At 40.4% G+C, this 26,985-nt stretch overlaps 1 protein-coding gene across 1 annotated transcript in view; it reads left to right on the top strand.

Annotated features, from left to right (window-relative positions):
• LOC139634265 (hippocalcin-like protein 1) overlaps nucleotides 1-26,985 on the top strand; it is a 39,528-nt gene that overhangs the window by 7,880 nt on the left and 4,663 nt on the right. Inside the window, exons 2-4 of the mRNA XM_071500623.1 lie at nucleotides 20,223-20,391; nucleotides 22,290-22,571; nucleotides 26,456-26,561. Of these exons, the coding sequence (XP_071356724.1) occupies nucleotides 20,296-20,391; nucleotides 22,290-22,571; nucleotides 26,456-26,561 (484 nt within the window). The 5' untranslated portion in view covers nucleotides 20,223-20,295. The remainder of the gene's footprint in view (nucleotides 1-20,222; nucleotides 20,392-22,289; nucleotides 22,572-26,455; nucleotides 26,562-26,985) is intronic.

A 26,985-nucleotide genomic window follows, 5' to 3' on the forward strand; every position in this document is an offset into this window, starting at 1 on the left:
AAGCACGTCTACTCTTACTTCCTCACTGAGAAATCTGGATCAGGACACCGCTGCTTGTGCTAAGTTGACAGGTGAAAGAGCAGAGAGTATTAAAGTGGTTAGCATTAGGGGAAACATCAGAGAGACTCAGGCTCATGTTTGGTTGTCAGACCCACTCAGGAGTCTGTTGTGACCAGAATCGGAAACTAGCAGATGTTTCAGAATGGTTAGCATAGTTAGCATCTTTTATTTGTCCATGTTGTTTGTTAATTTGTAACTGGCAGTGGCTGACACAGTGTTAGTGGTTGTGCTAATGCAAACTCTAGCTCTCTGTACTGACAAGATTTGATGTTTAAATCCCTGAATCCGTTTTTATGAGACTGTCATTGGCTCACTGCAGTTCTAAGGTGGAAATATGCAGACATGGTGCTGACTGATTATTTCGCTCATGATGTCTTGTATTATATTAAAAAACACCATATGACCATGTTAATAATCTTTAAATAGCAACAATACAAAAAAACAAACAAATTCAGAGAAGCTTTTATGTCTTTGAAAGATACAGGAAGTGCCCGCTCTAAGCAGACACAGCTCAAATAATCTGCACATCCCCACCAAACAGTTAGTGCTGTAAGAGCAGTGCATTGTTACTACATGTGCTCTCAACTGGAGCTGATCAGTTTAACTCATGGCAGCGTATTTCCACTGTATGTCACAATTACCAGGGACACATGCGGCTTCTCGTCTGTGGAGCAGTTTTTACTCTGCCAGAGCAGTTATAGGACGGTTCAACATAGCTAATATGATAGCCGCCTCCATTTTCAACTCCAGCTCTCCATTCCCTCAAAGGTCAGCACTGTCAAGGCAATTTACAAGTTGGTCCATGTCATGAATCCGAGTCGAGTCAGAATTCAGCAAAGTTGAACTTTGCAGCAACAAAACACACTGACTTTATAATGAAGAAGTAAGATATTTCATTTGTGCAGTTTTGATGCTGTGATATGTACTGAACTGTCTGCAAGGACCTGATTTGCTCAGTAGTCAGACAAAAAAAATACATTCACACTCTTTTTATCAACCACACATCTGAGAACAATAATGTTTTTCATGATTTAACACAGCTCAGTTTCATAATCCTTCCAGATGTGGAAGAACCTGTTCCTGGAGTTTGTCATCATGTCATTTTCAACAGGATAACAAGAATCCTGCAGTCATGTCAAGAACCCAGACTCCCTTTTCCCCCACGTTTCTCACAGCCTGGGATGAGCAGGTTGGTTGTCAGCTGTAAACAGCCTCTGTCCTGCGCATACCGGAGACGCTTTTAGTAGATCACAACAGAGTAGATGTGAGCTTAAATGGAAGCAGTGACAGTGACTGCCAGGCAGCGTACCAGGCTGCCACTGATCACAGTGCTGTGGTGCTGTGACTCTCCGCGGTGGAGAGGAGACTTGTTTCACTGTTGTCGCTGACACATTAACCAGAGACAGGGACAGAAATCAGAGGGAGGAAAAGAGGGGGGCGGAGAAAGGGAAAGAAGAAAGAGGCAAAGGAATCAGGAGGAAATGTTAAGGTTCTGGATATCTCATACAGAAGAGAGAGCAATATGTACCAATATCTTATTTCATGTGTTATTAGATAAATATATATATATAATATATCATATATCATATCATATATCGAACAACAAACAAGCTGTGATTTGCAATATAACTGAATCATAGCTGTTAATCAAATATATAAATAACTACAAGAACTTATAACTCTAAAGACAGTTATCCTGCTTATTGACTCTATCAAATGATCATTTGTATCTTCCCCTTAAGCTTCCGCTGAATACCGAAGAAAGCTGTTGTATATCATATATCTTAACTGTTACGATGATACACACTGTGGTGTTACTCATCTCATGTCTCCAAGCACATTAACCCAGGTTGTCACTCCTGGATTGTTGCCCTGCGTGTACAAGGTCCGACATAAACTCCACTCAGTTTTGAATCAAGCAGCTCATCTGCTCCTCAGCTGTTCATTAATACAGGATGTGTTTATTTATGTTTAACTTAATGTCCTAAAGATTTCAAAGAAAATTACCTGCAATATATGAATATCAATCAAAAAAAAAGCCCAAAATAAAATTTCTTTCAGATGAAACAGTTGAGATTTTAGACACTGTTATTTAAAAAAATGTAATTTTAACATATAAAACTTTGGAATTAATTAGAACACAACCTAAGAAACCTAATTAATGTTAATGTTAATAAGTAATCTAATTAATGTTCTTTTCAGTCACAGTGCCTCTGCTGCCTCACTGAACTAACTTTAATGCAAGGCACTCACAATGAAGTGACTGTACCGACATAGCAAGTCAGCAACTTTTAAACATGAATTTTCTGTCTATGTTGTCGAGTCTGAAATGCTTCTCTTATGGTTTGGTGTCATAATTGTCTATTTAGTGCAGCAGGCTAGTTTTCTGTTGTTTTCAATGGCAATTGAATCATTACAGACTGAATATATATTATTTTTGTCCCTTGTTTAAAAGCTAGTTTGAATTTTGCTGTAGTTTAGAAACAGGACTGTCTGTTATACAGGGTTTACATAGTTAATTATGACAAAAATATAATTGGAAATTTAGGAAAATGTTACTGTATTTTGTTTTTGTAGGATGTGCTGTCAGTCAGTCAGTTATATGTAAGGTGTTTGATACACAATTAACACATAGTTGAAGGTATATGATGTTTACCTGACATCTAATCTATTAATGACGTTCTTAAGGTCCTGTGTATTGTGTTTTATACACATTGTTTTTCTCATTTCTCATCATCCAGGTGTAGGAAAGACTCACTCTTCCAGCGGTCGTAACCCACAGCTCAGTGGTAACAATCAGAAATCGGAGGAGCAAGGAAGTGATTCTTTGCTCGGTATCAGCAGAACAATGTGTGAACTTCACAGCCGGGCCTGCAGGAGACGAGGAGGGAGGGAGGGAGGAGGCAGGAGAGCAGGAGAGTCTGTGGGCAAGACGAGGAGTTGTCTGAACGTGTGATCTTTCCATCTGAGCCCAGAGCGAGTGTTGCACGCCAGCACTGTTACAAGTCACGGCGCTGCATTGTGGGATATCTCCATCACGCCGCTCGCGGGCCTCGCAAACAGCAACATGATCGCTGGTGAAGGGGAAATTCTCGCTGACTTGTCTCTGTGCCTTCTTGACAAAAGTCGGGAGTGCGGCGGTATTTTTAGATTCTTTCTTTTTCTTCTGGTTACCAGTGCAGGAAGTGTGAAAGTGAGACAGCTGTAAAATGGCGAGGTGGTGTGGCGTTGTTTTCCGGTCGCTCCTCGTAACACCCCAGTGAAGCATGAGAGCTAGGTTGTTTCTCAAGCTTTCGTCTCCTCCCTGCTTATCACACACTGCATGCTTCGGACTTATTTGGGAACTCAGGGAGCTTTTTCCATATGTTCTAGACACTGACTTAACATTTCTCCAGTTCCACCCTTTAAACACCATCACAGTGTCCGACATTCCCCATCAAAAAGCCTCCTTTTGAACCGAAACCTGCTGCGGATGTGAAGATGTGTCATCAGCCACGTTAGATAAAATCTTCCTATGACAGAAAAAAATAAGTAAGGCTGAGCGAGAGGTAGATTATGGTTGTGAGAACGCAAAGTGAAGACTAAATCCCCTTTATGTAAGTATATTAGATAGCAATGTCCTTTGCCTTATACTAATGTGATGACTTTTAAGCAAGAGCTCGCAGCTCTGTTTTTCTAAACACACACACACACACATCACTTCTGCTACAGGGATACACATCAGAGCCCCAATCAGTGTAATCGCCAAGTGTAACACACCAAAGGGATTTGTGGATCTTCTCAGGGCAACTTTGTGTTATGTAAAGACAAGATTTAATGTACAGGGCGCAAAAGAGCAGCACAAGATGGGCAATGGAATAATATCCGTAATTCTAATGCTGTGTGAAAATGAGGCGATATGGGAAACACACACCCACAATTCACCTACACATATGTGGTCTGTAAATACAAACGCTGCCAAAATTGTGGTTATTTTTATAGATTCATTCAGTACATTTGTCACATGAGTCACACATTTCCAAGGATGTGTGATCGCTGCACGTTAGATCCGAAGTGGAACACCAGCTAAGCAAGGAGTAAATGGCGGGTTGGGGTGGGTGGGGCCGACTGGGTGATTATAAAATGTCATATACAGTATGCCTGCAGGAGCGATGTGATGAGTGGAAAAAGAGGGAGAGCAAGATACGGAGAAAGAGGGTGTCGGAAAATGAAGTGGAAAGACGGAGGGAGGAAGACAAAAAGTGAGAGGCAGAAGGGTCGTGACCTTGTCGTCAGTGCGTGTGCCAGCAAGCAGCTGGAAAAGACTGATGCTCCTGCATCTCCCATCTGCCTTTCACACCCCACCCTCATCAGCTCCACATGATCAGAGCTTTCTCTTTTGGTTTTCTCACCATAGCATCACCTTCCTCCTCTCTATATATCATTTTTGATTTTCCACCCTTGTTTTTCACCTGGCTCCTTCTCATCGCTGACAGACTCTCTCGGGTCCTGCTTGTTCTTAAAAAACCCTGATAGCTGCCCTGCGTCACTTCATTAAATCCAAAGCTTTGGCAAAGTCCCTGCAAGTCTTAACAGCTACTGTAAACTACTGCAAAATCCACTTATGCTGACTACGTCCCTTGGAACAATGTGAAGGAAAGACTGATGACTGATGGGATATGATTTGGTCTATATAATGAAATATCTGACCTACGTCACAGCAGTGTCAGCTCAGAGGAGACATCCAGTTGCACTAGCCCTTCTTAAATCTATTGCTAATTTTATGAAGTTGTTCTCAGGTTCTTGGTAGCAGCTGGCCAGTTTCAGACAAGTGATTTACAGAATCAGGTTGCAACATTAAAACTTTTTTTTTTTTTTAACTAATGTGCTAGGAAAACATCCTTAGTGTTATTATTATTCTTACTATGTAAATAGGAAGTCATTGGAGCAAGCAGCATAGCTGTAACATAGCTGCCAAAAGGCCCAAACTATCTATTATACTTAGTTTTACATTTTGGTAAATACACTCAATATGAAGCTACAGCTAGCAGCCACCTAGCTTAGCAGCAATATTGGAAATAGGGAAATAATTAGCCTAGCTTAGCACAAAGGTAGCAAAATACATGTGCAAGCATCTCTATGGCTCACGAACAAGTTGCTTGTCTTTGGAGCTAACCAAGGTAAAAAAAGAATTAGCAGACATGAGTCTTATCATTTCCCTGTCGACAAGAAAGTGGAGAAGCTTGTTTCTGAAAGAGACAAATTCTTTCCTTTAAGTGAAAAACATTGTAAATGTAGGTCTGACTTTATTTTATTTTTCTTACTTATTCAACTCAAATGAAGTTATTTCCTCATAAAGCCAAACAATTAATAATCTAACATTTTGTAATTTTAGGTATTTTGTGTTATTTGTTTTATTTTAAATGTAATATATTTTATAATATATAATATATATAATATATATTAAAATGTAATTTTAAACATCTTTATGGAACATCATTTTGATAGTGTCAGGTCCATTTTTATGTCCACATCATCTCTTTTACTCTACAGTCTAAATGGTAAGCTAACAGTAGTTTTAGCAGTTAGCTATGTATCAGTTACACCTGGCAGTGACTGTAAATAAAAACGAATTCAGTGATGTGTAAATCAGTAAACACCGTGACACAGTGACAGCATGATAACTAAATTTGAACGCACAAATAGCTGAAGCTGCTGTTCCTGGATATTTCTCCGAGGTCCAGACTTTTCATAATAAACAAAATGATTGTAAATAATAAGCATCCCTCAAGCTAAACTACGTGAACTGCCACAGCTCGCCAAACTCAGTTGGTGCCCGTGTAGCTGTCAGTCTTTTTTTTTTTTTACTACTCATTTTTCATCATAGAAGAATCCTTGACCTGAATAAGTGAATAATTGCCTGTAGCAACAAAGTGAAGAATAATTACCATCTTCATCTTAAGAAGCGTGTGTCCCGATAGTGTGTGTTTCTGTGACTGCGTGCAGATTGGTGCATGTGATTCCCGCACGTGGCTGTGAGTGTGTCTTTGGGGCTCTTGCCGCTGTGCCGGTGCAGCATGCTGCTGTGGGACATGAGCTAAAATACACTTTGGTGCCTCGAAAGCCCTTCGCCCTGGAGGCCTCTCAGTAAGGGATGTTGCCTTTTTTAGAGCCCTTTGAGAGCGTAAAAAACAGCACAGTAACCCTTTAGGCACTCAGCACATATGGGACAATTCACTTACCAGGCAACGTGATGCTGTTGGCAGGCTGAAAGAAGAGAGGTTTGATTGGGTGTCCTGTTTAACCTGCTCATACAATATCACATACACTGAAGCTACAGCTTCAAACTTCAACCTGTCCAAGCTGCTGGGATTCAAAGAATAAGATTTCTTGCATACAGGTTTGTGCCTGCATTGACTTTTTTTGTTGTTGTTGTTAATGGGTATGAAAGCTGGACCCTCATTAAACCTGAGTGCTAACATGTCAGGTGTTAGAGGCTGACTGCTCTCAGCCTCCAGTACTCCTCCGGTTTCTTGTCCTAGGAGCCAGGCAGCGAAACCAGGACACCCTGACCACGCTCGTGAGTCCCAGCACAGCATGATGCATCAGAACCCACTTTTGGGTTAGTTTAGTGACAAGGAGAAAGGCCAGAGGGCTATGTTCTAGCGGTCCTGATGCCAGTTTGCGTTGGCAGGAGCAGGACGGAAAGATCTAGAGCAACGACACCAGGGGAGCTCGGGCAGCACCGAGCTAGGCCCAGGGCATTTAGCAAAGATCAAGGGCTGTTGAAAAACGACAAACTGACACTGGAGACAGTTTGAGGGGATGGGAGATGGATGGGCGGGGGGGGGAAAAAGGAGAGGCTAAATGAGAGGATAGGGAAGACGGGTGTTGTATTTCAGCAGATCGATGGCAGCTAAGGATAGAACTGTATTAGGATTCTCCTTCACCTCAGCGACAGGAATAGCTGCACTTGTGACCCCTGAGGGGACCTGTGCACATATAGATTTGTTTAGGGGTCAGTTTCACACACAATGTCAATTATATCTTCGATGTGAATCTTGGAGTATTATTTTGGTCTAGGAATAGATTAAATGCATATATCTCAAGCCAACAAACGCACCCATTGACTTTCTTTTGAAAACAGAAACTACTGTAGGGCCGAAATGGAGCTCTGTGAGACCTCTTATTAAAAAATGCCTGTATTTGTGTTTAACTTTTAAATATTCATGAGTAACAGTAAGAGTACAACCTGGGGAAAAAACCAACCTATCCCAGGTATTGTTTACTAAGATGCTCACACACAGAGTCTCATCTACTAAGCACCAGGACTGTGTGAGTGTGGTTTAATCAGATTTGACTGATAGTGGTCTGGCAACATAAGCAAACAATCATTCAACTGTCCTCAGATTGAAATGTTTGTAAAATCTGATTGAGTTCAAAACAACGAGGGGGAGAAAAAAAAAAACAACACAAATACAGATATTTCCCATGTGAGATCATCAGAACTGGTTTTCAGTTTCCTGTTTACGCAGGACTTCATTCCTCATAGTGAGAAGCTTATTGAGAAAAGGTTTCCAAGGTCCAAGGTCTCCAAGCTACTGATGCTAGAACCAGTAACTTTTAACAGCGTAGCTCTGCTCACTTGTGACTGTAAGTGTCGCTGTAATATACAGCATGCTTCACTGGTGGAAAGATTACTGACAGACAGCAGCATCCACAATCTGATGGGATATCTCTGCTGTAGGTGGGTGGTGGCCGAGCTAATTAAAAGGTGCTAAACAGACCGAGTTTTTTTACCGAACTGAAGGGATCAGATGAGTAGTTACGCAATCACAGTGCAAAAAAAACTGTAAACAAACAGTATAGGCAGTGACTCTGAACTAAACAAACTATTCGAATCAGCAGAGTGATTCATAATTTCCACCGATGCTTCATGTACAGTATGAGCATGTAAACCATATCACTGGTGAGAGCGGCTCCAATAATCTGCCTATAATCCTCGCTTCATCCACGGGATTACCCTGATAGCTGCACTGTATGGCTGTTATAGGTTAGCATGGCTGCTAGCATGGAGCTAACTTCGTATTAGGGTTCAGATTATGGTTTGGGTTGCATTAAAGGAGGGATGTGTTCTTAGTATGGTTGACATGGTTAAAAAACAATGTGACCGCTGTTTATTTTTTTCATTCATGAGAGGTTTCAGCCATGTTTGGGGCCGGACAGCTATGACAGAGGTAGGTGTTCGTCTTAAATGCAAGTATTTTTATATTAGAGCTCGAGCATCTGTCATAGGTAACTGACAGTGTGTCGGATTATCTCAGAAGAGAGAGCAGTACAGATGTCTTCAATTGTCGTCTAAAAATATCCGTGTGTTCCTGAAAATCTTGAACCTGGTTCATGCACTGTGACTAGCTCAGCTGCTGAGGTCAAGTTGTCTCCGGGAGGAAGACGAGCTAACTTGTGGCTGCGTCTCCCCCGCTTGGGAGTGAGAGGCTGCTGCTGATATAATAGGCTGTCCGGGTGGAGGGCCATGATTCGGCCTGTCAGCAGCTGAGCCTCCTGTCTTCAGTTTGCTCAGTGTGCAGCAGACACTATGGATTTTCATATATTATTATACCCAGGCCTTGTGCTAGAATTACGCAGTCGCTAAAGGTCATAGTGCTGCACAGAGGAGATACCGTGATGGGAGGAGACAGAGGGAGGAAGATTAATTAATTATCCATCGGTGTTCCCTTGTTTTTTTTCTCTCTTTGCTATCTCTTTGCTGCTCCCCTCTTTCTTTCTCTTTCTTTTCCTCCTCACAGTCCTCCCGTATTCTCTCTTAGTCTTTATCATATGGTGTAATCAGCAAATGTCGTAGCTCCACTCCCTTTGATGCACCAACTGTGCAGACTCTCAACTCGCCGTCTTCTTGAACCTGGCCCCTCCCACACAAACACATGGTGAGCTACAGTTGGGAAGCTAGCTCGAGCACCCCTCCCCTGCTGTGAATGCACTGTGCACTGACAGATGCAGTGCTGACCTGAGCCGTATGTCTGTGCGAACACCAGTCTTTCTCAAAGTAACAGCTCCAAAAGTTCGCAGCACCGAAGCAAACGCTTGATTTTCTGCCTCTGCTAAACGTGTCTACAGTAACTTACAAAGCTGCTGTGTCTTAGCCAACAAAAATATAAGGTTGTTGTAGCAGTGTGCTGTTTATTCATTTGCATGCATTATATTACAGGTGTAAACACAGGGAATAACCTATAAAGGATTGCACTGACTATTTTACATCCAGCCCCAAAAAGAAGTGTTACAATTGTGCAGTCTTAAATGCATATTGCTTCTTATCTTCGACTCAGCAAAACAGATTTCATTCATATGTTCACAATGGGCATTTGCTATTGTTTCATGCAAATGTCCAGTATAATTTAGCATTTATATGCAATGATGTCTCGCACACGTAGTGTGAGGGAACAGTCCAGCAGATACAAGACTGAACTGCTTAATGAGTGCGTGCTGGCTACACAGTGAATTTTGTGATACCGACTGTGAAGATGGTCTTCCTAGTGTAAATATTTCATAAGGAAATGCTGCGTGGAGCCTTTCAACGAGTCCCTCTTCCTTTAAAAATATTATATAAATATTACATTTCCTCATGGTATTGACTGATTTATATTTCTACTCCTGCAAGGAAAGAGTGAAGAGTAAGCGTGCATTTATTCTTGTATGCTGACATCTTTGTGCATGTGCATGTTTGATTTTTCTTTTTTTTCTTTTTTCCTTTTTGATTAAAAATTAAACAGCCAAAGCGGATTTTTTTTATTTCTTTTTTTTATTTTTTAATTTTGGTTGAGGACATCATTCGAAGAAGAAAGTTGTGTGCGTTGAATGATTGGAGAGCAGCTCTTCCAAAGACGTGATCTGAGTCTTAAGATGTCTCTATATTCAGTTGCTTCCATGTGGGCAAAGAGGAAACATGGCTCCTTGTAGAACAGGAGCACGAATGAAGTGTCCAGTGCCAAGAAAGCTATTAACACAAACCATCCTATCCTCCTCAGAGGTGTATATAAGAATAGATTTACGTGCCTGACTTAAGGCTCCTGGAATAGTCCCAGATTTAGTATCACAGAATTGATTTGTATTTTGCTTGCTTGGGTAATGGATACGTGGTGGCAGTCACGTTGCTGGGAAGTTCTCAGTCACGTTATCGAGATTGTTGCTTCTGAATGGAAGGCATTATTTCTTGTCTCTGCGACCCAGATGGAAATAGCATTGCTCTCCGATAGACGTATTACGAATGAGGTCAGCCTTCTTCCAGATGGAGGTCAGAGTTCCTGAAAGGAGGTCTACTGCTGTTGGTCTGCAGGATCTGAAGGGAGTGTGTGAGAGCTTAGTCATTTAAGTCCTTTTTAAAGGTCACATATTGTATGAAGTGAGATGTCCATGTCTGTATTAATACTGTGAAATTATCAAAGCCTCAGTCCACAGAGAAATGCACACAGTCTGTATTCAGAAACTGAGCCTTAAAACGAGTCGTCAGGGCTATGGTAACTTGTTTGTTGTGATGTCATAACAAGGCAGTCACCACTCTCAGCCATGCCCAAGCCCCGCCCACCTGGACCCACGATCCAACCTTGCAGGATTTGGTTTCTCTGACTGTTTATCTTAAATCTGCTATATCTGCTCAGAAGAGAGGATCTGAGCCTCCCTTCTGATTGGCTCACTGACCCGTTGCTACTGGAGTAGGTTTTTGGTTCTTTAAACCACAAATATATTTTCTTATTGATATCAACATTTCAAATAAAATAAATGTTAAATCTAAAATATGGACCTTGAAGCAAATGTGATAATTTCCTTCTTTTTTTGGTCTTTCATGATAAGCAAACTGCATATCTGTTTGTCATATAAAAACAAGACATTTGATAACACCACTTTGGGCTCTATGACATGTTGACAAGCTTTTTTTGTTTTAACTCTTAACTGATGTTTTATCAACAAAACAATCGAGAAAATGATCATTGGATTAATCGATGATGAAAATACTGACCTAATACCTAATAATTGCAGAACTAATATGCACATGAGACTAACTTGTGGGGTACTCAAAATGATCCAGTATTCATAATTGGAGAATGCTTATTCAGGAGAACAGGAAAGAGTAAATCCTTTTGCAGTTCTCTGAATTTGATTGTAATAATCTCTGAAGTATGATTTTTTTTCCCATTAGTAGTTATCTCACCACACTTCCATCAAAAAAGACTGATTTACCCCAACTCTCCCTTCTGTCTATCTGTCTGTCTGTCTCTCATCCTGTCTCTGAAGTGAATACCACATAAGCCTTTTAAGCCTTCTGCACTTATGCGACCTTAAATGTTACTTCATCACATCCTCCTCTTTCCTCCTCGCCGTCCGTAGCTGTTCGCTTTATACATTAGTCATACAAATGAAAATAGGAAGATTTTAGATCAAACTATGCTGGTGCCATAAGGTGTGTGTGCATGCATGTGTGTGCGCTCCATCTTTGACAAAGAGTTATTATCAGAATTTGGACATGCTCTGAAAACTCTCTGAGTGCAGCGGGGGAGAGAGAGAGAGAGAGCGAGCTCCACACTGAGGACCAGGCCTCATTCTTATTTTTAACCACTCCATTAATGTCTTTTCCTGCAGTAACTCTTTGTGTCTTCATCAATCCTTCCATGCTTGTCCCTCCTCTCCCTCTCATCCTCGCTGCCTATTTTTTTCTTACCGTCTCTAAAGATGGAAACGCCTGAATTTTGAGACTTGAACTGATTTGCATTGATCAGCTGCCTCAGTGGCAGAAAGGGCACAAAGCGGAGCAAGTGGGGTAGAAGGTGGAAGAACAGGGTTGATGGAAAAGTGCTCTTCATGGACCATGGTTATTTACAGAGCACTTTAGTGTCTTGCAGCTCATTGTTTTGGTTTTTCTCAACGCTGTCAACACTCTCATAGGTCATAGTGTTGCAGCATTTAGCATTTGGAAGCTTAAGATCCAGATATGTTTTCAGGTGTTGGTGGAGACCAAATTAGAGCTAAAAACCATGTAGAACCCAAATCCACAATGTTTATATCGTTCAAAACTTTCTCTTGCTGTTGCTCTCCAAGTCTGGATGTATTGAATCAGAGTTTAAGCAGCAGGAAAAAGGAGTGACTTTTTGCTAACAAGATCTGCTTGGTGTTCAAATGAGGAGAGGCCACAGTCAAAGGAGCTTTGAGGCCAGTGATGATTATGCCAGTTTTGTCACAGCTCAGTTTGAGAAACTTGGTTTTAGAGCTGAAACAATTATTTAGTTGATTGGTGATCAACTAAGGGTGGTCAATTTTGATTATCAATTAATTGTGAATTCACTTTTTAAACATAAATTACTCTCAAAAATGAATGATTCCAAATTCTGAAATGTGAATATTTGCGGGTTTTCATAACCCTGCCGTGATTCAGAATTCAGTGCATCTGTCAGGCCGCTGAGCCCGAGGTCCTGCTGAAGAGAGCAGCAGGCTTCAACATCCAATCATCTAATCATTGTTTTCACCTGTTTCCTCTATGTGAACACACTCTGTTGTTATGCTCCGGTTGCTGGATCTTTAAAATGAAGTGTACTTTCATGTGTGAGTATCACAGAGGACTTAGTTCGTTATTTCCTCCACTGGAGTTTGACTGATGGAGAAACGAGAACATAGCACAGTTGTGGCAATTGCTTGAAACCCACCACATCTTACTTGTCTATGGTGATATTTCATTTTTGCGGTTATTGCAACAGTCATAGTTGACTGGACAAAACAAGACATCTAAAGGGTCCAGGAACTTGTCACTTGACATTTTGCCAAAATAACTGCTTTAGTTGGCTTGCACCCATCCAATTTTGTTTATTCAGTTGACCAGGGTGAACGTGGACATCATCATCGTCATAGCAGGGGAAGCGGAGACCATGACAGTGGATGATATTATTGAGGATGAACAGGAGACGACCAAACAATAAGCTTTTAAAAGATTGTTGGACTTCAGGCAACACTCAGATTGATAGCATAAGAGCTTTCTGCTGGTCCCTGAATGCACCACCACGGAAAATTTTTCATAAACATCACTTCTCAGAACTGGAGTAAACACATCACCATATTTTAACACCACATAATACAACTTCCACTGCAACCGCAACCTGAGTACTTACAGTCATCATCGTCATAATGGACAAGGAAGAGGAAAAAATTTTAAATGAGCACGACCTGAGAGAGAGGCCAGACAATGCAAGGCTATTACTTCTCTCCAGCGTGCAACAGAGAGAAGTGATAGGTCATCAGGATGGAAGTTCCAGGAGAAGAAAAGCGAATTGCTGGGCAGAAATTATGGGGAAATTGCGAGGGAGATAAAAACATGAAGAAAGAAAAGAAAAGAAATATGGATGAATGGTATAAGCCGCCTGGCGTCTCAGGTGGCCTCTCAGATTGCTGCGCTTTAAGAAGACACGAACGGGAAACTGAAAGCACTCAAGTGAAGAAAAAAAAAAATCAATGATGCCTGTCAGTTTTTTTGATCTCCCATTTCTTTTTCACATGGCACCGGCTCTGTGTGCTTCATCCTAGTGCCGCATACCACTTCAACACCCCCGCCCTCCCTCCACCGCCCCTCCCTTTCTCCCTCTCTCCATCTCTCCTCCTCCCTAATGGCCGAGCTGTTGGCAGGCGATATGAAGGCAGCATTTTCTCGTCTTATAAGCACTTATTAAACAGACGAGAGAAAAAGTCTGTTAAACTGGACGTTGGACTCATCTCTTCTCTAACTCTCTCCCATGTCCCTCACTCCATCTCAGTCCATCCTCCACCGCTTTCTGTCTCTTTCAGTTTATTGCAGGTGAAGTTGGGCTGATATACTTTAACAGGCCCTTTATTAAAAACCTGATATTGGCCAGTGTCATCTGCCTCTGTGATGATGGCGGTACCTCCCTGACCACAGCAAGTCAATATGCTTTTAATATTTTCTATTTCACATGGCTGCCCAGAGAAGTCATTCCAGCCTGGTGTGAGAGGGTTTTACTCAACAGTCTGTAAAATCTACAATGAAACCGGCTTCAATCCTCCTCAAGGAGAAGCTAACACAACTGAAGGAATTGAATTACTTTTAGTGTCCACTGATGTGCTGTAAGGTGCTTTTGAGGGGTTTCTGGGCAATAAAATGGCCTCATAAAAAAATCCAATTCTAATGTTGGCACAGAGTATCAGCTACTGGCAGCTTAAATGAAAATTCAGAATCAGGCTTCAAGGGTTTTATCTTAAAGTTTGCACCATGTGGATTCTTAGCTTTCACTTATTATCATTACTCAGACCTTGAACATGTGCTCAGTGGAAGATAAACCCTAGTGATCTCTCAAAAACTCAAGTTTAAAAACACATTTTCACTAAAGCTTATACATATTTCTTGTGTTGATTTTACTTTATATTTACTGTGCCTGTATTTTAGTGTTTTTTTATCCTATGTCCATTTCAGTGTTTTATTATTCATGTTTTATTCATAATGATCTTTTCATTTCTTTGTGACCAACTTTTATTTTGAAAAATGCTGCATAAACAAGTTATTATCCTTAAAGGCACAACATGTGTAAAAGACAACTTTTAAAGTTCCTCCCTATTAAACTCTGCTATGATTTATATTTTGTTTGGTTGGGCCTTGAGCTGTGCCCACCACCGCTGCTTGCTGAAAGAGCAGAGTATCAAGATGGTTAGAGGAGGAAACATCAGAGAGACTCAGCCACGTTTGGTTGTCAGACCCAAATTCAGATGAGGAGTCTGTTGTGACCAAAATCGGCGACTAGCAGACATATCAGAACACAGTTAGCATCTTTTATTTGTTTATGTTGTTTGTTAGCTTGTAACTGGCAGTGGCTGACATAGTGTTAGTGGTTGTGCTAATGCAAACTCTTGCTCTCTGTACTGACAAGGTTTAGGGTTCATTTTCCCTTCCCCCGTCCTTAAAAGTTGACGGGATTGGTTGCTTAGTTATATGACGTATGAATCCCTGACTGTCTTTTATGAGACTGTCATTGTTCACTGCCGTTCCAAGGTGGAAATTGTCAGTCACTGTGTTCACTGATTATTTCATTCATGATGTGTCTTGTATTATATAAAAAACATCATATGGACACTTGATTTTTTTAAGTTACCAGAAGGCAAAATTTCTCCTCTTTTGGATCTTACCATCTCGACCTGCAACAAGCTAACATGTACCAGACCAGTCGGTCCATTTCATGCATGAAATGAAACTGATATCAACCCACAAACAAACTCCCACTATGAGCAACAAAGTGTTATTGTGATTAGCAAACTGTATTGTTATTACTGAATTTAAAATTGCAGTATTTTACACCACTCACTACTAAGAAATACATCACTGCCCAACACTGCCTCCTGGTATAGTCCTTCTTTGGATCAGGGACATAGAGACACGACTTTGAAACAGGACTGGGGTTTTTTAAAGACTGTGTGTGAGTCATCTCAGAAAAATGGTCTCTTACAGTCGCTCTGTGACTCAAATGTGATGATAATACATAAGAGGCACTAACTGGGGCCAGTAGCAGTCAGATATTGTAAGAGTCTTGCCCTCCCAAAAGACTTTCAACCACCTAATAACATGATTTTTAGCTGGAAGCACCTCTTGTCCTTGGAACTGATTTTCTCTCACCTTAGCTCCCTTTGCTCTCTGTGGTATTACATCATTCGTCTGCATGTCGTTGTCTCTCTCCTCTCTCCTCCTCTGCTCCTCTGTGCAAAGATCATCAGTCCAGAGGTTGATGACCTTCTTAGTAGCACTGGAACAGATGTTCATGGGGCAGTGCCTGTGAATGTGTGTGTTTGGTGTGTGTGTGTGTGTGTGTGTGTGTGTGTGTGTATGTGTCGACTTACGATGGGACTGGACAACAACTAACAAGCACTGGGCACTTAGACTGTAGAGATGGATTAGTGTTTTATGGCTCAGGATGGAGGGATGAGCGATAAAGGGATAGTTTGAAGGGATTGGAACCGGGGTTTGGGTTTTGGGGGCCTCAGGGGATTAAAACAACTGCAGCTGGTGAGAACAGTAGCATTTTTATGAAGCTGTGATTCTCAGACTAACAGGGAGTCCTGCAGTGAGCTTTCACAGGTCAAAGCTGGGTCAAAGAAAGATAAAAACAACTTGGGAGAGAGAGTGGTGACTAGGATTTGTTGATTGGTTGTAGCGACCACTGGCAGCCTGCCTGTCAGTTTACACTGTCACGGTCTGTGAGTTGGTCTCCAAGGGCTTTGTCGAACCTGTAGAGATGATCCAACACCTCCTCTGCCAGCCATGCTGGACGTCTATAGGAGCTAACTGTGTTTCCAGTCAATTTAGCAACAACACTGAACAGACATGGTGAATTCCTTTAATGATATAAGAGCTATTTTTTTTATTTTCAGTTACAGATACTAGTATTGGGAATACAGACTAAAACATGGAATTGATTATCTGTGATTACGCTAGTCTATGGGTGACATAATTTATTAATACATAGTAGTTTCACACCCGAATAAAACGTCACTTTTTCCAGAAATCAGTTCCTCACACAGGAAGTTGCACTGTGCAGCCACTGGCAACTACTGTTTTAGACCAGTGAAGAAGAATCACTTTCTGGTAAATAATGTTAGTCGTTAGCAAAATGTCAGCAATTTCACAATATTTTACTCTGGAAATATCTGTTTATACAATGGGTTAGTAGTGTGCAGGTTTAGGCCTCAGAATTGGTATCGGGAAGGAAAAAAGGGTACTGGAACATCATTCTGTATCTTAATCTTGTTAGCTTGTTATGCTAACTAGCGAGCCATTTCATGTTGTTAAGTAGCTATATGCTAAGTTTGCAGTAGCAGTGGCTGTTAGTTCAAAAAGGCATTGCTTACATGGCTAAAATTAGCCAAAAAAAGTTATTGCAACCTCTTTTCAACACTGAGTTGAGTCCTTTCAGGCTTCCTATACATGCAGTTTTCTCGGGTTGTGTATGACGCACTAAATACTTTTCTTTTTATCGACTTACTTTCTTAACTTTTGCTTCAAGCCAATTAAGGTGAAGGCCCGCTCTGCTCTCTATGTCTGTGTGTCATCAGGAAGCATTAGCTGCTGTAATTAAAGCATCTTTATCTCTCCAATGAAATCTTGTCTTCTCTTCCATGTTCTTCTTACACACCCCCAACCCACCAACCCACACAATGACACACACGGCGGTACAGCCTGTTTGTTTTGCGGCTGTGTTCTCGACCTGACAATTGGGCAGCGTTGGCGGCTATTATTAATTTCTGCAGGTACTGAAAAGTGTGTGCATGAGTGTGTGTATGATGGGTGTGTTTTCCAAAGGCTCCTCTGAGGCGCAGCGGCACACTCAGTCCATTCTCAGCCTGCTCAACTGAAACACACAAATTACTGCTTTATGGCGAGACCTACTGATTTCACTTATACGTAGCTTTGAGTGCTGCAGACGCCACTCAATTACTTGTGTCTGTCTTTGTCCTTAGATTGTGTATTTGTCTTAAGACTGACCCACTAAGCTGGGTGGCTTAGTGGTATTTGAATTGGAAAAAAAAAGACATGTAGAAAGGCTGAACAGTCAAACCAATTCCTGGCTACATTAACATGAAAGTTTTGCTGCAAATTTTCACAGTAAAAATTTCCCAAAAACTGTTAACCCTGATTATAAAATTACTCAAGCAAATAAAAATGGGATGTATGCTGTTTATATGCTGTATATAATGATTGGAAATTACATTTTCACATTTTGGGGAAAAGGAGAGAAATTTGAAACTTTTAAATGACAAGGGGAAATGCAGTCTGGCAAATCATACCGAGGCACAGCGCGGATACAAGCTTTTTATTCCAGGTGGCAAATGGCCATTGTATTGTGTCCTAATCCTCGGTGTGTGCAGCATTCACCAGTCCCCGAACAGAGAGGAGGAAATCATAATTGATGGCTACACTTCTCCCTTCAGGAGCCTGGGAATAGGCTGCAAGCATAACTGTCAGTGTACAAGCATTTGCTCTAATGACTTCAGGATGAGGAGCTTAATTTTATTAGCTGAGTAAAGAGACCATTGGGTGTATGGATTTTGTCTGTGTGTACGTGAAGCTCTCACCAGGCAGTGATAAACACCTGCGACACCCACAGCATTCACCTCATATGCATCACATACACACTTCGAATTAATGTAAACACAAACAGGCCAGTGCTTGTTCTCACTTTCACTCATATACACACAAAGTTGTTGGTGTAATTAGCCAGCATGACTGAGGGGAGATTGGAGGTCAGAGAGGTCGGACAGCTCATCAGAGGTGTTCGAGCCGCTTTGATGCTGTAATTTAAATCGCCATTCACGCACATACACACAATCACACGTGGAAGTAAACACTTTGATGGTTGAACACAGGCTAATTAGCCGTCTAGTGCAAGGTAACAAAGTTAACAGGCACAAGTTTGTTCCTCTTTTCTACACAAAGCTGATGCAGTATACATATTAACAGTGTCATATCAGTATATAGTAGTAATAGTGTTCATGCAGTATGAATCAAGAAAAAAACACAAATGAATGCTTAATTTACCACTGAAAACATAGCATACATTTACAACATTTACTGGAAATTTGGAGTTAATTAGGCTAACGGGTGACTTTTCACTTGTAAAAACAAACAATACTTTCTGTCTCTTACAATGTGAAAAGTAGAACCGACTTTGCTGTAATTAGATGTTAATTATTTCACTAGGCTTTGGCATGTCATAGATAAACATTTCAGTGGATAAAACATACATAGGCTAGGTTTCCAAGTTCAAGAAAAGGGGCAAAAGAAAATGCAAATTAATGCACATTTCCATCCACTACCATCAGATCAAAAACCATAAAACCATGCCTGCATTTTTACCCTAACTGAAAAATGAAGGCATTTTAAGGACTAAATTAAGGGATTGTTTTCATGACTTTCAATTTTGAAAATTTCAAACTGTGAATTTAGTCTCTTGAAAATGGCTTAATGAAGTATAATCCATTAATTATCACCTTAAAATCCCATTCACAACATGGTAGTTACATATTTTTTAGGTAACCATGAAACCATGAAAAAGAAACCTGGATTTTCACCTTAAATGAGAGACAATGGTCCTCTTAAGGTATAAATTAAGGGTAGTTGATGGTGATGTTTGGTTTTAAGGGATTTTGGACCCCTTGAATTTGTCTTCTGGTGGAGATTTGGATTGAAAGATCAATACCATTCTCACATCTGGCCAGGATATTGTTACCTTTGGATAGGCTAGCTCTTTCCCTCTGTTTCCAGTCTTTATGCTAAGCTAAGCTAACAGGGTGCTGGCTGTAGCCTCGTTATAATGCAGACATGTGAGTGGTATCGATCCTCCCATTTAATTCTCTGGCAGAAAGCCAGAAAATAAAAAATACCATCATATATTACAATCTAATAATTATCCTCTGAAAATCCCATTAAAAATACATTAATGACATCATTATTAATGGGTAAATTAATGAAATTTCAAGGTTTCCTAGTAACATAGTTGCATCACTGAAATCATGTTTCGTCAGGCAGTTTGAGCCAAGATGAAGATTAGGAGATCTGGACACACACACATTTACACACACACACACACACACAAATGCCACACAACTGATTTGACACACAAACACACAGCTGGCCAGATAAACCCATAAATGTGATCAGTGGGCTAGCGCTTGACGTAACAGGGGTGCGTTCGGGATTATTTAATGTTTTGCAAATGTAACGCAGCAGTTTAAAGACTTGCTGAGTTGCATAACATCTCGTGTCAAGGGGACTGGGCCACAATGCAGTGACAGGGCTCACTTTGATTTCATTAAAAAGAGGCAGAAAGTCATTGTGTGAGTAGATAAAGTGATGTTATTTTGTCAGTTTCTTGTATGGAACTCTTTTATGCTTTATGCATTGTTTGCTTGGCGATTTAATAAGCACAAATTGAGTTTTTCTACTGCAGTAATAAATAGAACAGTAGCTGAGAGTCAGCTGTCTCTAGTCTTGATAATTCCTACTTTCTAATTGCTCATATCTGTTGCTGTCTGGCTCCAGTGACGTGCTGACTAGCCTATTTTCTGTTCCAGGATTCTTACTCTCTGTTTAATTGTTGCTGACCTCCTCTTTCTTTATCTCTGATTGACAGGTGTGAAAAGCGGCCTGGCTAGCGCTATAGCTGCTGTTGTTGTCAAGGAAACTGAGAGTCCTGTCCCGTTACCATGGGGAAACAGAACAGCAAGCTGCGGCCAGAGATGCTGCAGGACCTCCGGGAGAATACTGAGTTCTCCGACCACGAGCTGCAGGAGTGGTACAAGGTATGTGAACACACTAGTGCTCAGTAGTGGAAAATAACTGCCTTTATCAAGTCATTTACCTGAATATTTCCATTTTATGCTGCACTAGTTGTGGTTTGTAAAAACAAAACAATGATCTAAAATAGGCTAAAAAGCAAGGGGACCTGCAGGGTTGGGTGATTTTTGTGGGCTTGTAACAAGGACGGACTCCTTACACATTACACATAGTCATTTGATCCATTGTTTATATACAAATGTCGATTACTGCAGCTTTAAGCAGAAGAGCTAAATACTCTATAGGAGTCCATTTTTTAGGTTTTTCTTTTAATTCTAATCTTCTGCAATAAAGTTATATCAAAACCTAAATTACATCAGTCCTCTGAAAACAGAATTTATCATTAACTTCTGATTCTGCTCTGGTTTTGAATTTCCCCAAGCGATTAATTAAGTATTTTATCTATCTATTTTCTATATCTATCTATTTGAGCTTTTTTTATTATTGTATTAATGTGTATCAGTCAGATCTATTGGGCTGAAGTGATCATTGACAGGACAAGAAACTAAACTTATTTAGACTTTTAGAGGACAATGTCAAGGTGACTCTGTTAAAAGTCAACTGTATAACTAGTGTTGTTACAAATTTGCACCTGTCAGAGTTAGTTTAACACTTCAGTCGTGGTCAAGCTACAAATATCTTTTGTCAGCACTTGTCAACACAGATCAACACTTACTAACAACTAACTCTGTCCTAACATAAAGCAAGTACAAAACAATATCCAAAGCTGTAATAACTCATCTACTACTGTTATGTTTTGAGGAATAAGAATAGCACAGTGCCCCCACATAAAATGAATCTGTCAGAGCCTTCCTTCCTCAGTAAAGTCATGTTTTATCAATAATTAGTTACACCGACAGCTGCCTTGAATATGATGTTTGTCTCCATCCAAAGCAGAGCACCACCCAGTCTGTTAATCCACTGGGGAGACCGGATTAGATCTTGGCGTGATGAAGTGCCGCAGTGGACTGACGGCATGAATTATCTCATCTTGTTTGCATGGATGTGTGTTTGTGTAATGGCTATATGGCTTTATGCATGGATTAGACCTACGGAACAGCTGTGTGAGCTGTCCTGAATAAGAGCTGTACGTGTCATACCGGCACCTTCCTGAACTGTGACTTAAGCCTCACTGACCCCGGGTCCCCTCACACTGACAATGGTCATGATGGTGTTTGCTCTCAGTGGATTAACAGCTCCTGGATGCTGGAGATGTCATATAAACTTTATAGCATATTCCACAGGATGTTAAGGTGCTTTGAGGGCTTGGAGAATAAATCCAGCTTGTCTTTTTTTGTGGGATTTATTGGCAATAAATCTGAGCTTTGAGTCACAAAGCCTTACTAAAAGTAGTGAAATGTCAAAAACACTGAGAATAAAGATGTTTTTATTAGGAGCAAAGCGATGTTGGCGCTCCACCTTCCAATATTTAATATGATGATCAAAAAGTAATTCCAGTCTTCAAGTCAGGACAATGACTTTGACACCTCGCTGCCTCTATCTTAACAAAGGCTGACATGACTTTTACCTCCCTTTTCTTCTCAGGCACAATGCTGCTTTATCGAATGTGACTCCTTGAAAAGAAGATAGGACTATCCAAGACTAAGCGCCTTTTGAAAAAGTACTTCTTCAGTCTGTTCAGATGGAGCTTTACATGAATGAAATATTAACTGGTCAAAGTTTTGTTACAGAAATTTGATTCCTGATTGAAAAGATTTTATCTGTCAGTTATAATAGGAGTGTCTGCTGATGTAAAGATTGCATCACAGAGATGTATTGTATTGTCCCGGAGACTCAAAGAGACCATTAAAGGAATTATTGTCACCCTTGTCTTGCCTCATATCGTCTCTTTTCTTTTCCTCAGGGTTTCTTGAAGGATTGCCCCAGTGGAACCCTTAATGTGGAGGAGTTCAAAAAGATTTACGCCAATTTCTTCCCCTACGGTGACGCCTCCAAGTTTGCTGAGCACGTCTTCCGAACCTTTGACACCAACGGTGATGGGACGATAGACTTCCGGGAGTTCATCATTGCCTTGAGCGTGACGTCACGGGGCAAGCTGGAGCAGAAGCTGAAATGGGCCTTCAGCATGTACGACCTGGACGGAAATGGGTACATCAGCCGCGAGGAGATGCTGGAGATTGTACAGGTGAGCAAGGGACACTGGGTAATGTCATCCAAATCTGCATGTATGCGTAAATCATCCACTCACCACTCACCTGAACCAATTATTTTCCACGGTTTAGAGACTCGCACCCAATCACACCATTATCTCTCAGTGGGATAATACATGCGATGATATGATAACTTATTACACGGAAGTAGGTTGGTTTTAGATATTTATTCTATTTAAAATGAAAGAAATGTATTTTAAGTAAAAGTTGTTTGTTCTTTTTTGGTGAAATGAAAATAGCAGCAACCCACCCGCAACCCATCTGCTGTTAATCAGTTTATTCATTTTTATGACCCGTCTCATCAGCGGATTAAGCAAAGTGCCCATGGATTTAACTGCGATCCCTAGTTTGGACCAAACTTTATGACAGTTCACCAAACAGCATGTAAAAAAAAGTTAGAGGAAGTCATTGGATCCACAAAGGTCAGCAGGATGCATTCTCTTGGGACAATGAATTTCTGAACAAAATGTCAGAAATGTCCTTCCAATAGTTGTTGAGATATTTTAGTTTGAACCAACTGACTGTCCAGACCCCTGGCGTGGTTAAAAGCGGTCAAAAATGAAGAAGCAGAGGCTGAAATGTCCCTAACATGTGTCAAGCACCAAAAGAACTCCATCCTAAATTTCCCATAATTCAAACCAATTAAAATTTTGTCCCAAGTTTGAAAGGAAGGCTTGTTGTTATAAATATTTAGTTTCCATCCATAGCTGTGACAACCTCAATGAAACAATCAGGGCTATTTTCTCAGACTTTGGGGGCCTCCTCCAGAGCCACAGAGGGAATGGTCACAGATGTTTTCACATGCTGAGTCATACACATCAATGAAGTTGATCTTTATGTGTGAAATCAATGGAATTCATCTTAAAAGACAAATTTGATTTCCTTTAAGACTAAGATAAAGATAAAAGGCATAAATCACAAACAACCTCTTGTTTGTGATTTGTGTCTTTTATCTTTATCTTTATCCCAAATATTAGTCACATGGGGGTTTTCAGCATAACAGGAAATACCAAAATAACGTCATGAATCTTTTAGTCACGAAACCTAACCTAACAGTGTAAATAAAAAAAAGCTGGCCTCACCAGATGAAACAAGATTTTGTAATATGTTTATTTCACTGTAGCATTTCCATCAATCCTTCAAAATACCCAGAAGTCCACTACTGTACATTTTATTTGAATTCATATTGACTCTGCATGGACAGAAATAGACAGTGCTTACTTCAATTATGCAAGTTAATACATTCGTTTCAGTACGTATGGGGAAGCTCAAGTACTAATATGCAAAGACTCTAATAGGCATATTTAATGTGCTGATTGCAATATTGGCACAGGCAACAGTTTCCATGAAGACTGTTAAGTACACTGTTACATTTGTGCAGCATGTAATCCTTTCATTGTTGAAGGGAAGAAATAGAGAGACTCTGTACTGAGATACTGGACTGTAGACATCGTTGTGTGTTCTCTCTGGACTTGTTTTTATATCCTGGTGGGGACCTCAGTGTGAATACACAATAACCCATGGGGGCTCGTGTACTGTGGGGATGAAAATTGGGGTCCCTGCGGGTAGAGACTGCTTGAGAGTTAAGACTTGGCCCTAGGGTAAGGGTTAGGCATTCAGTTGTGATGATTATGGTTTTGGTAAGGGGCTATGGAATGCATTATGTCAATGAGTGGACCCCACGAGGATAGTTAAACAAGTTGTGTGTGTGTGTGTGTGCGTGTGTGTGCTTCTGGGTTCTCATGGATTAGTGAGTTAAATTTAACCAGAGTTTATCCCTGAGTGTGCAGAATACTGGGATTATCCTCAAGCTCATTGAGGTTACGCACCGCTGGATGAGAGAGGAGGGGCCCATTGTGTCATTGTCCACTGAGAGAGACACAGAGATTGCTGTAATAGGGGAAGTCAAATTTGTTTTACGCAACATTATCAGACAGCAGAACATATCTTCACCCTACGTGTCCTATTCAAAAAGGCATGTCCAACAAAATGTAATTTTTTTTTCCTGCTTTGTAGATTAGTAGGTTTTTGAGCTAAAATCTAGAATATCCACCTGTTCCTGTTGATTAAAAAGGATGTAGGGGGGAGATGTAGTTTTTCATCATCTGCATCATTCTGCAAAAACTGGCTATATAAAAGTTTATATAAGAGTTTGCCTAGTGTTTAAATAGATAGTCCAACATTATGGGAAATACACATATTCACTTTTTTCCTGAGAATTAGATGAGAAGATTGATACCATTCTTATGTATTTGTGCTAGCTAGAGCCAGAAAGCAATTAGCTTATCCTAGCATAAAACAACAGCTAGCTTGCCTCTTTACAAATGAATAATGAATAATTTAGGGAAAGTTTTTATTAGAGTTATGTGTTGTTTTGACAAACAACAGTTTATCCATGTCTCTGTGCAGGTACAATGTAACTACACCTAACAACCTCACCGTGATGACTCCAGGAAGCTACCCTGCCCAGCTGCTGTTTGCCAGTGGCTACAACACATAACTCAAACTGTTTTTACATTTCTCCTGGCTCTGCACAAAGACATGAATGACTGGGTGCTCTGGGAGAGCTAACGTTAGCTGGCAAACTTGTTCATTCTTTCTGATGGGAAGCCCATTTGAAATAGTGAGATTGTGATCATTGCTGATTAGACAAACATCGTCTAAACATAACTAGTCTTCATTTGTTGAAGTAAAGCTTGAGTCTCTGTGCAAATGAAGAGCTGCACAAGGAGCAAATTTATTGTTAATTCAGGAAATTCTATCATTTATTTAGGCATTACTCAACCTAGTTTAAATTGTATTTATTATTTTTATAAACATTTTTTTTGACATGTATATTCATTTGTAAAGTATTTTAAAATTGCTGTTTTTATTGTTCTTATATATGTATATATATATATATATATATATATATATATTGTGTGTGTGTGTATCAGCTCACAGAGTGCTTTAAAAATGTGTTCTGTTCATAGATGATCTGTCTTGGCCTCATCTAAAGAAAGACTTTAAATGTCTATGACTAATTCATTGTGGAACAAATCACTTGTTGGTGTCATAGGACTGAGACTTGTTTTCAAAGTCAAATGATAAAAGAGTTTATAAAGGCAGACATTGTGAGAGTGAGCCTCATTGTTCTTCAAGTACATGTCTTTCAGTATTTTTTAAAACATAACCAGCTATATAACCCTTTTTGGTTTGGTTGGTTTGGTTTATAGTCCTAGAGATAAAAATTCAAAGCTCAGAGGGCTTATTTCATGCAAGCTCACTTCCCTTGTGAGGAAGCTGCTGTGACACTGATCTATAGTCAGCTTACTGACTATCTGTGCCTGTGGCCAGGTGATACTCGCAGCTTCTCCATGCTCACTTATGAGGTTAATTTAATGCTATCAGGGGGATGGGAGGCGTTAGTATCAGTCAACAGATAAAGATGTATCAGATCAATACAGTAAGCTCTGCTTGTAAGCCCCCCCCCCCCCCCCCCCCCAGCCCGTTGGCACACACAGTCTGTCACTGTGGTATGATGGTGTGGTTCTGCAGGCATATAGACCGAGAGTGGGTATTTGTGGAAATGCTGCCCAGGGTGCAGCTCTTAGCATCAGGAGCAATAAATGGAAGTGAATCATGTGGGCTTTCCAAAGTGTGTATATCAGCATCTTGAAAGCTGCAGTGACATTGTTTTTCAGTTCAGTTTTGTTTTAGTTCTCTCCTGCTGAGTCTCCTTAATGGAGCCCTGCTGGCTTGAATTCACTTATCTTTCTTTCCTCTCGTTCCCACCCAACCAACCCTGTCTCTCCCTCTCTCTCTCTCTCTCTCTCTCTCCTTCTCTCTCTCTCTCATGCTTTGCTGCTTTGTCTCTCAGGCCATCTACAAGATGGTGTCATCTGTGATGAAGATGCCAGAGGATGAATCCACGCCGGAGAAGAGGACAGATAAGATCTTCAGACAAATGGACCTCAATAATGATGGTGAGTGGAGGAAATGGCAACAAGGAGGGATGAATATGCTGAGAGGAGATGACAGGAATGAGGAGCAGCAGATGAATGTGACAGTTTCTTGAAAATAATTTTTGAAATGTGCTAATTTTTTTTGGAAAAAATAGATTTTTGAGAGATCTGCATATTTTTTTTTAATTTTATGTCATGCCAAACATTTAACCCATCCCTCATGGAATGTCAGGACACTGCTATTAATCAAACTTAAAAAAATATAACATGCATCTTCTGGTAACGCATACCAAAATGAGACATTCAAATATCATAGTTTGTGGAAAATTCAAATATATTGTACACTGAATAGCAGAAAAAGCCTTAAAGTTTATCACGATCTCCAAGGCTTTCTCTGAGTAACTGGCTAATTTCAATATTTCATATGTAAACAGCCATATTTACA

Source organism: Trachinotus anak, unplaced genomic scaffold, assembly GCF_046630095.1.
Source record: "Trachinotus anak isolate AG129_WGS33_773 ecotype Australia unplaced genomic scaffold, CSIRO_AGI_Tana_v1 ptg000016l, whole genome shotgun sequence".
NCBI lineage: Eukaryota > Metazoa > Chordata > Actinopteri > Carangiformes > Carangidae > Trachinotus > Trachinotus anak.